The sequence below is a fragment of the Cynara cardunculus genome (genome assembly GCF_001531365.2).
Source record: "Cynara cardunculus var. scolymus isolate 2C chromosome LG 1, CcrdV1, whole genome shotgun sequence".
NCBI classification, from domain to species: Eukaryota; Viridiplantae; Streptophyta; class Magnoliopsida; order Asterales; family Asteraceae; genus Cynara; species Cynara cardunculus.
The window spans coordinates 16,810,552-16,820,594 of NC_037528.1; the positions used below are offsets into that span (position 1 = coordinate 16,810,552).

General features: G+C 35.3%; 2 protein-coding genes across 2 annotated transcripts in view; one reads left to right on the forward strand and one right to left on the reverse strand.

Moving 5' to 3' along the window:
• Positions 1-2,029: 2,029 nt before the first annotated feature.
• Positions 2,030-7,192, forward strand: LOC112517002 (kinesin-like protein KIN-7G). The gene is made up of 13 exons (XM_025124287.1): positions 2,030-2,153; positions 2,521-2,610; positions 2,698-2,798; positions 2,886-2,999; positions 3,073-3,154; positions 3,234-3,301; positions 3,456-3,521; positions 3,622-3,746; positions 3,973-4,309; positions 4,503-4,607; positions 4,690-5,652; positions 6,222-6,523; positions 6,703-7,192. Exons 1-13 carry the CDS (start codon positions 2,045-2,047, stop codon positions 7,022-7,024), a joined length of 2,784 nt encoding a protein of 927 aa, XP_024980055.1. The 5' UTR covers positions 2,030-2,044; the 3' UTR covers positions 7,025-7,192.
• A 2,083-nt stretch (positions 7,193-9,275) lies between these two features.
• The window catches only part of LOC112518900 (uncharacterized mitochondrial protein AtMg00810-like), a 3,052-nt gene continuing 2,284 nt past the window's right edge, over positions 9,276-10,043 (reverse strand). Inside the window, exon 2 of the mRNA XM_025126719.1 lies at positions 9,276-9,687. Within this exon, the coding sequence (XP_024982487.1) occupies positions 9,276-9,687 (412 nt within the window). The remainder of the gene's footprint in view (positions 9,688-10,043) is intronic.

Consider the following 10,043-nt stretch of genomic DNA (forward strand, 5'->3'; position numbering starts at 1 on the left):
GTCAATCAAATCAAGAACATCAAAATATTAAAAAATGCACGATAAAAAATCCTAAATCCATCGACCTTAGTTGTCTTTATCTGCCTTTAAACCTTTCTTGTTACAAAGGCACCGTAAAAAGAAAAGGGGTAGATAGAACATCAAAATTTGAATCAAGAGAGAGGGAATTGAAGATTTGAATGGGAAGAGAGGCATTTGATGATAAGAAAGAGAGGGAGTTGGGAGAATTTGAATTCGGAGAGAGGACTTGAAGATATAAATGCTCGATATCTTATGCTCGATATTTTTATAATTAACTTTCAGTATGCTTGATAAGTGCTCAATACTGATGAACATGACAACGATGATGACATGGATTAAAATTATGTGTTACAATCCAATTATTATTGGAAATTTGTTCAACAAAAATGCATTACTAAACCATTTTTTGCTTAAAAATGAACCATGAATTTGTGATAAAAGATCATAAAAATATATATTGTTTCTTTGTTGAACATTTACTTAACAAGAACAGTTTATGATAAAGCAGATCAAGTAAAATATCTATAAACAACTATCGAGTCGTTGTCAATGCTATCAAGATGCATAAACGTGAAACTTTTCATTGCCCCCATTTAACATATTTTATATTTAGAAACAAATTTATTTAAAAAAAAATAAAATAAAAATTAATATATCTTCCAAATAATAATATCATCAAACATAATTTAATATTTGAAGGCAACAATTGTTTTAATACTTAGTGATTATTTACAGTTGTTGAATGATTTTATGAAGAATAATTGGGTGGTCAGAATAATTAAGAAAATTTTATAATGTAGTGTAAAATGAAATATAATTGTTTAACATGAAATTAAGACGTTAAATGGTTAAGGAAGGTCTAAGATACGAAATCATTCAAAAAGTTTTAGAACCATTTATGGTAAAAAAAAGAATTGCCAACAAGATCCACCATAATTAAGAGATTTCCTCTTAACAAAACTAATAAAATATAAACAAACGAACATGATGATATATTTTTAAGTACACAAGATTTTTTTTAGGATTTATGATGATAAAGAAGCGCCAATTTCAATTAAAATGTTATGATCCAGTCGTCAGTGAAATCCCTTAAACACCATCACCCAAATCCTCCAAATCCAAATTGGTTCCTAAATCTGATTTGATTCCCAAAATTTGATTTGTTTCCGTCACCATCTTCATCATTATCTCTGCAGATTCATAACTCTTCCTACTGTTCTCTCTCCCCCCCCCCCCCCCCCCCAAATCTCCATTAAAATTCTCATCAGAGAAAGTACATTCATATGGGAGAGAGAGACAGGTAGCAGAAGAACAATTAATCTTATCCAGGACAAATCAGTCACATTCTCCAAGGTAAAATTTCAATTAGGTTTCAAAAATTGCAATTTCTTGAACCTAATTTTGTTGTATGTTTTCTAATTAAAACCAAATTCATCGATGATTATGGAAAAAATTCAGAAAAGACAATGACAGTCTGTAAAATCAAAGGTAGAAAAGGGGTGAGGGGACCAGATCTTCAACAGTTCGCTTAAATACACTGTCGTCCTCGTTGACGCCTTTTCGTATAATTTGGAAATCATTATTTTATGGTGTGTGAATTGTATAATCATTTATTTATATTATGTATATGTATGCGTTTGTACACATATATACATGAATATATTATAATAATCGCTTTGAAATTTCTTTTCTTGTATTGCGTTGAATTGTAGCTAACCTCATTTTTCATGATCACCGATTGTTTCAGATGATGATTGTTATTTGATCGCAAGGACTTTTCTGCCCCTTTATGTCTCCTTCGACTGCTACCATTACTATAATTCTTGAGGAGAAGTGAAAGAAATACATTACTATTATTTCACAAGTTGTTATGCATAGGCCGTGAGATTTTAGTGTCTTGCTGAATATGGGGGTAAATGGTGGTGGAGGAGGGGAGACGCGGTCAGGGGACGGTGGCGTCGGCCATGATGAGAAGATTTTTGTATCTGTGCGGTTGCGACCGCTGAATGGGAGAGAGATTGTTATGAACGATGTGTCTGATTGGGAATGTGTTGCTGACAACACAATCGTTTACAAGAATGTGAACCTCAGTGTGCCGGAGAGATCCATGTACCCATCTGCATATACATTTGGTATGCGATATTTTTTGTGGAATAGTACTTTTTTCTGGAACAACTGATAATGAGCTCTTTGGTGTTCTTTCCATCTACTCGTAGAAATTTATCGTTAATCTTCTTGATTAGGGTAGAAAGTATGAGGATTAGAAGACTAATGGGCGATGATCATTCTAAGCCAAATGTCAAAGCATTTGTCGCCAATCAGATCTTATTTGTTTAATCATAATCGTGTTTGATATGCATTTGAATATGCCTTTCTTTATGTTTTATGCCTTTCTTTATGTTTCAGGGTTACATGAACTGTCATAGTAACTTCAAGAGAGAAGTTATAAATTATTAATCTGAAGATTTTGTTTGTTATGGTGGCTAAAATTTGGTGCAGACAGGGTTTTCGGTTGTGATTGCTCCACAAGGCAGGTTTACCAGGATGCAGCAAAGGATGTTGTGCTTTCGGTTGTTGGCGGTATCAATGGTGGGTTCACTTTTTTTTTTTCTTTCTATAACTGCTTCATCTTGTCGAAGTCTGTTAGGATTCACGTTCAATTACGAAATGTCCCAGCTAGTATTTTTGCATATGGGCAAACAAGCAGTGGCAAGACATACACAATGACTGGAATCACCGAGTATACTTTAGCAGATATATATGACTATGTACAAAAGGTAACCACGTCATCTCATGGTTTTCACTTCTTGAAATTTAACCCATTTTGCTTCACTTTTTCTCATTGATGGTTGATTTCAATGTAGCACACTGAAAGGGACTTTCATTTGAAATTCTCGGCCATGGAGATATATAATGAATCTGTCAGAGATCTGCTTAGCTCTGATGGCTATCCACTCAGACTTTTAGATGATCCGGAGGTGAACTTTGGTCTTGATTTATCATTTTGATACATCTTATGTTACAGTATCATTGACTTGATCATTTTAACAGAGAGGAGTTATTGTTGAGAACCTCACAGACGAAATTGTTAGGGACTGGGATCATGTGGTGGAGCTCCTTTCCATCTGTGAAGGTAAGAAAATCTTCGACTAATTTAGCACTTAATTCATAACATTTTAGTGTAGTTCCTAATTACTTATTCATCATTGCAGCTCAGAGACAGAGTGGGGAGACATCACTTAACGAAACAAGCTCTAGATCACATCAAATCATCAGACTGGTATATCTGTTTTGCTAAGCTAGTCGCTCTCTCTCTCTCTCTCACACACACACACACACACATGCACACGCACGTACACACATACACACTCTGGGTGAAGAAGTTTTCTGATTGCAGAAGATGTTATTTTTCATGATTTGGTTATTGGATGCAGACAATCGAGAGTTCTCCCCACAACTATATAGGCAGGGACAGCGCAAGTACGCTGATCTCTACTGTGGTATGCATACATTTAATTTAGGTTATTGATACGGATGGCATGCAATATCCCTTTTAATCTGTCACTAAGCTATAGCAGTTCTCTTTTGTGCTTACTATAGAACTTTGTTGATCTTGCGGGAAGTGAGCGGGCATCCCAGTCACTAACAGCTGGTACAAGGTTAAAGGAAGGATGCCATATAAATCGCAGTCTATTGACTTTGGGAACTGTAATTCGAAAGCTCAGGTTAGTTGACATTTATTCTCTCATGTATCGATTTATAATATACTCTCAGTTCATTGATAGGGTGAATCAAATTCACATGGTAGGTTTAACCAAACATTATGCTAATGATGAAATTGTATGCTAGCTTTTATATGCTTGCTATTCTACTTTATTCTATGCCATATTCCCTTCTTCCAAAATTCAGCTTACTTTATCCTCATGTCTCTTGTCCTATGATTGGATACAGCAAGGGAAGAAGTGGACACATACCATTCAGAGATTCTAAGCTAACTCGCATACTGCAATCTTCTTTAGGAGGTAATTCTAGAACTGCCATCATCTGTACCATGAGCCCTGCAAGAAGTCATGTTGAGCAATCAAGAAACACACTCTTGTTTGCAAGTTGCGCCAAGGAAGTGTGTACTAATGCCCAGGTAAATACGGTCATCTCGGACAAAGCTTTAGTTAAGCATCTGCAGAGAGAATTGGATAGATTGGAGAATGAGTTGAGAACTCCAGGGTCTAATCAGATGATATCAGATATTACTGCATTGTTGCAGGAGAGGGACCATCAAATTCAAAAGGTAATTAATTAGTTTTCTGATCCTTAGATTAAAAAATAATTACCAAGAAGGTTTATGCATATTCAACATCCGATATGTATAGTTTTCTTGTAAGCTTATAGTGCACAACTATGCATATGTTAACAATTGATGAGCAAACACGTTACATGATAAAATCTTGTATGCCAGTAACATATGTTATTCTCTTATACAGATGCAGAAGCAAATAGAAGAACTAACAATTGAAAGAGACGATGCTCGATCTCAAGTTCAGGACTTACTACGTCTGGTTGTAAATAATGGAAATTCATTGATACGGGTAAAAGCATGACAAAATGATTGATTTATTTGTATGTTTATGTATGTCGATATTCATATTCTATTTTCTTTGCATCTTACAGATAGGTCCAGATAATTACCCTCGCCTGCGAGTGCAGATATCACCTGAACCTGAAAATTACTTGCCAGAGACATCAATTGTGGAAGATCTTCGTCACTCATTTGATGGAAGTGTTAGAACTCTTGCTTCAAGTCGATACTCTCCAAGGCGCAGTGAGAGTAGTTTTGAGGAAAACTATATAAGAGTAACTGAATTTGATGACACCTCTCCGTCCAACAATACTCCGTTAAGGCCGATCAGAATTGCACAATTAAGTGAATGTGGCTCTTGTCATGAGTGGGACGAAGTTGACGAGAAAAGTAATAGAACTTCCCAGGAATTATGCAAGGAAGTTTGTTGCATTGAAACAGAGGAGTTAACTCCAAAAATATATGTACAATCATACTGTTTGTCGCCTGATGCAAATATTAGGATCTCTTCTCAAGCAATGTTTCATGACGATGAAAGCGAAACTCATGATGTGACAAGTACTAAAGGTGAATACATGTCACCCAAGTCAAATGAGAATGGAGAAATGAAGGAACATAATAGAGTGGCACAACCACCATTGAAGGAAGATAGAGAAGTGGAAACGTCATTGAAGGAAGACGGACAATTAGAATCAAGCCCTCTTGACAAAGATAATCACCTGGCAGAGTTTCCACAAAGTTTCAAATTACCAAAGAGTAGAAGTTGGAGTGAGGGCAGACATTTTACATGGCTTAACAAGGTAGAAAACAACACACCACCAAATGGTTATGAGAAGTACTACACTGGAAGAGCTCAAAGTTTTTCTATAAAGAGTTCTACTTTAAGCTATGGTGTAGCATCTGAAAAAGGTTCCCATTCTTCTATGGGCACCACTGACCTTAACAGTAATGAAGCAGAAAAGAAGATCTCCAGTGATGAAGAGGATTCATCGATCACTTCAGCCACCAAAGAACCTGCTGAGACTCGACATGACGAGGAAGTTGAAGATACCCAAGTGAGTTTATGCATTTTAGAAACAAAATCAACTCTTCCTGTACTTATTATTCACATTTTATTGTCTATGTTGTCACAATCAATGCCTTTAGGCAAAACAGACAAATTGTTTGATGAATTTTAATGGGTTTTTTGTTGCATACCTCAAGAAAATATTTTTTTCAACCATGTGTTTATCACAATCATCTCAAGTACGTGTTCTTTGTCCAATCATCAAAAATATTTATAATACAAATCACTAACATGATTAATACTATCGAATATTTTTCTGCTCCGTCCTCTTATCTCACATCTACCATAAAACGTTATGTTAATTGGATTAAAGTTGGTTACAAACCAATACAATTATAATTACAAGAATATCTTTGTGTTGAGGTATGCAACAGAAAGAGCATCATGTTATAACTTAAAGAGTGTGTTCTTAATCTTATTGGGCAGAATTGAGAAAAAGGTATCCAAAGTGTGCTTTAGGGATCTCAGAAACAAAATTTTGACTTCCCATACTGTTAATTCATATCTTAATCTGTCTAGTATCATGATCATAAGCCAAGACTGTTTTGTTTATCATAGATTACAACCATGAAGCGGATGAAGAGTGTCAAAAGCATCGGTTTGGATCCAATAGAAGATGAGTTCAGAACTACATCTTGGGCCTTAGAGTTCAAGAGGCTACAAAAAGAACTCATAAAACTTTGGCATGATTGCAATGTGTCCCTGGTGCACAGAACTTACTTCATCTTGCTATTCAATGGTGACCCAACTGATTCCATTTACATGGAGGTTGAGCGCAGACGGTTAGCCTTTGTAAAAGATATGTTCAATCGGGTTAATCTCGCTGTGGATGATGGCCAGACTATCACCCGTGCCTCCACGTAAGATCCGTCTAACTTTTTCTATAAATAGTAAATTAGTTGGTGTTAAAATGTTAAATTATTTTTCCCAAATGCCTATGAAATATTTCTGCAACATAAATATTACATTATATCTCAACAAAGCATTATCCATTTAATTTCTTAAACATTTTCCTTAAAAGATGAGGTTTTGTGAACAGTGAAAAGTCTCTACGGCGGGAAAGAGAGATGCTAACAAAGCAAATGCATAAGAAACTATCAGAAGAAGAGAGGGAGAGTATGTTCCTGAGGTGGGGAATTGGGTTGAACACAAAGTACAGAAGGATTCAGTTGGCTAACCAGTTATGGAGCAAGGTGGATGACATGGACCATGTCGCTGAGAGTGCTGTGATTGTGGCCAAGTTGGTTGGACTGATAAGAGATCCTGGTCATGCTCCTAAAGAGATGTTTGGGCTAAATTTCACAGCTTCACCCTCCAGAAAAAGTTACAGTTTCAAGCGTAGCTTGATTCCGCTCTTGTAAGATGGGTTTCATTTCCTTCCAGGTAACAAGTCAATATATGCACATTTACATCTAGTAAATCAATCATGTTTTAGATCCATCTCTCAACTGATTATACTAGTAGGGGAAGCGTTTGTATAGTTGGTCGACATTCATGTTATGGCGTATAAGAGTTTAACTGCATTCTCCATTCTCTGCTTCTTCTATTGTTTTAACTCAATTTCTTCTTTTCCTATGCATTATATGGTAGTAAATCAATGACACTTAATAGGTTTAAACTTTGTGACTCAAATCATATTGAATATATTGAAGTGAACTTATATATATATATATATATAATGAAATTGTTTGAAATAATTCATTTCTTGAGAAAATTGTTTCATATATTTTTGTTTCTATGTAAAAATTAAATTGTTTCATGAATTTCTCATTTTGATGAAATTTGTTTACCAAAATTAATAGAATGTAGATGATAATGTCCATAATTAACGTCATCCACAAAAAAATGAGTAATCAACCCTCATAATTAAAAAAGAAAAATAAAAGAAAAATTGTGATTGGTTGAATGAGGTTTTCACGGTTTCTACCAATGACTTGGTTTGCATTTTATCCTTCCCCCATATTATATATACATACATACATACATACATATATATACACACATATATATATATATATATATATTGGGGCTTAATCATTTGAGAACTCTAAAATTTGTGACATCCGTGAGAATTTCTACCTTGAGGTTTAATTTTCTCCGTCTAGTTATAGTATTTAATGTATTGATTAACATATATTTGTTTCATAATGTGTTTGTTTCATGTGTATTCTGTTCACAATGTGAAACTTTTTTATATGTATTTTTTGTTTCACAATGTGTTTGTCATATGTATTTTTTGTTTCACAAATACTTCAAAAAGGTTCACATTGCGTAAATATGAAACAAACACATTGTGAAGCAAATGTATGTTAATCAATATTCTAAATCCCAGTCTTACATAAAAAAAATCATATTAGATGAAACAGGGTTCTCAAGATTATCACAATTCCATGGGTTCTCAAAAGTAGGTCCGGTAAGAAGAGAAGTTATAGTGAGAATCATAAGAAAAGATCTCCACCATTGGATCAATCCTAATTGAATGTCAGCACTAATGAGATTAAAATTGATCAAGGGTTCAGATCTCTTCTTACATTCTCACAATAACTTCCCCTCTCACATGATCCTTCACCTATGTATATATATATATATATATATATATGTATGTATGTATACATATATACGTGTGACCTACTCATTTCCCTCTACTCTGTCTGCAATACTTGTTATTTAACTCTTCACTTTTTCTCTAATTTCTTGTTTGAAGTATTTAATCCTTCATTTAAAGCATATACACACATATGCTTTTTGAGCTTTCATTTTTCTTCTTGTTATAATCTACAGATCCCTTGCTTCTCTTCTTTCTCCTTAATTCTCTCTCTCTCTCTCTCTCTATATATATATATATATATATGTAAGCTTTAGAGTTGTAGTAAGAGTTATTATTTACTGTTGTATTTAGATCTACAACATAAAGGAATATTTATACAAGAGAGATTAGGAGATAGACTACAACTACAACTCCTAATATAAAGGGATAAAACTTATCTATAGACGATTCCTTATCAGAGTCTATCCACAATTCTCTAGTAACCTATATATGTATACTATTCTACACTCCCTTTAAGTTGGATGTTATAGGTTATACAATTCAAGTTTGACCTTTAAAGAGTTAAATAGTGGAAAATTTGTTACTTTAGTGAAGATGTCGGCCATTTGTTGAGTAGGGATGTAGGAGACTTTCAAGATTTCCTTGATCAAATAACGATCCACCTCAACATGTTTTGTTCGATCATGATAAATTGGATTATGCATCATAGCAATAGCAACTTTATTGTCACACCAAATAGTCATTGGGTGTAGTACATGGATTCATAGTTCCTTCAATAATCGTCTTAGCCAGAGTGCTTCACACACACCTAGGACAGTGGTTCGTAGTTCGGCTTCAGCGCTGCTTCTTGAGATCACTCCCTGCTTCTTACTTCGCCATGTGACAAGGTTCCCAAACACATAGGATTAGTAATCCGAGATGGAGTGCCAATCATTTTGACAACTCGCCCAACTTGCATCTGTGAACACTTCTACACTTCGATTGTCTTGTTTTTTGAACAGTAATCCATGACCTGGTGTAGCTTTAAGGTACAGTAGGATTCGGTGGGCAGCATTACGATCGCATTAGGATGGTGAGTGCATGATCAGACTTACATAGTTATCTGGAAACGTAATATTAGGCCTGGTATGTGCAAGGTATATCAGTCGACCAACAAGACGTTGGAATCTCCCCTTGTTGACTGAAATCGTGGAAGCAGCATCAGGCTTTGGATTAGACTCCATTCTAGTAGAGGCGGGCCGAGATCCTAGCATCCCGATGTCTTTTAGCAAGTCCAAGGTATATTTTCTTTGAGTCAAGATAATCATAGATTTCGTTCTTGCAATCTCTATTCCCAAGAAGTACCATAATGGACCAAGGTCTTTCATTTCGAAAGAGTGAGCCGGGTGGGCTTTGATTTTTGCGGCCACTGGAGGATCTCCCATAAGTATAATATCATCGACATACACTGTAAGGATAACGATATTACCATGCTCCCTAAAATAGAAAAGCGACATTGGCTTGAGCATATCCAATTCTTTTCACTGTGTGAATGAAACGGCCAACCATGCTTTAGGGAACTGTTTGAGACCATAAATGGCTTTCTTGAGACAAAAAGCTTTCTGGGTACCATTAGTAGCATGAAAACAGGGGGGTAATTCCATGTAGACTACCTCGTTGAGGTTGCCATTTAGAAACGGATTTTTTACGTCTAGTAGATGAAGAGGCCAATTAAAGTTGGCAACAAGTGATAGGAGAGCCTGGATGATATTAATTTTGACAACCGGGTCAAAAGTTTCTTGATAATCGATCCTGTACTTGGTTTTAAAAAGCGCGATGCGGTCCGATGCGTT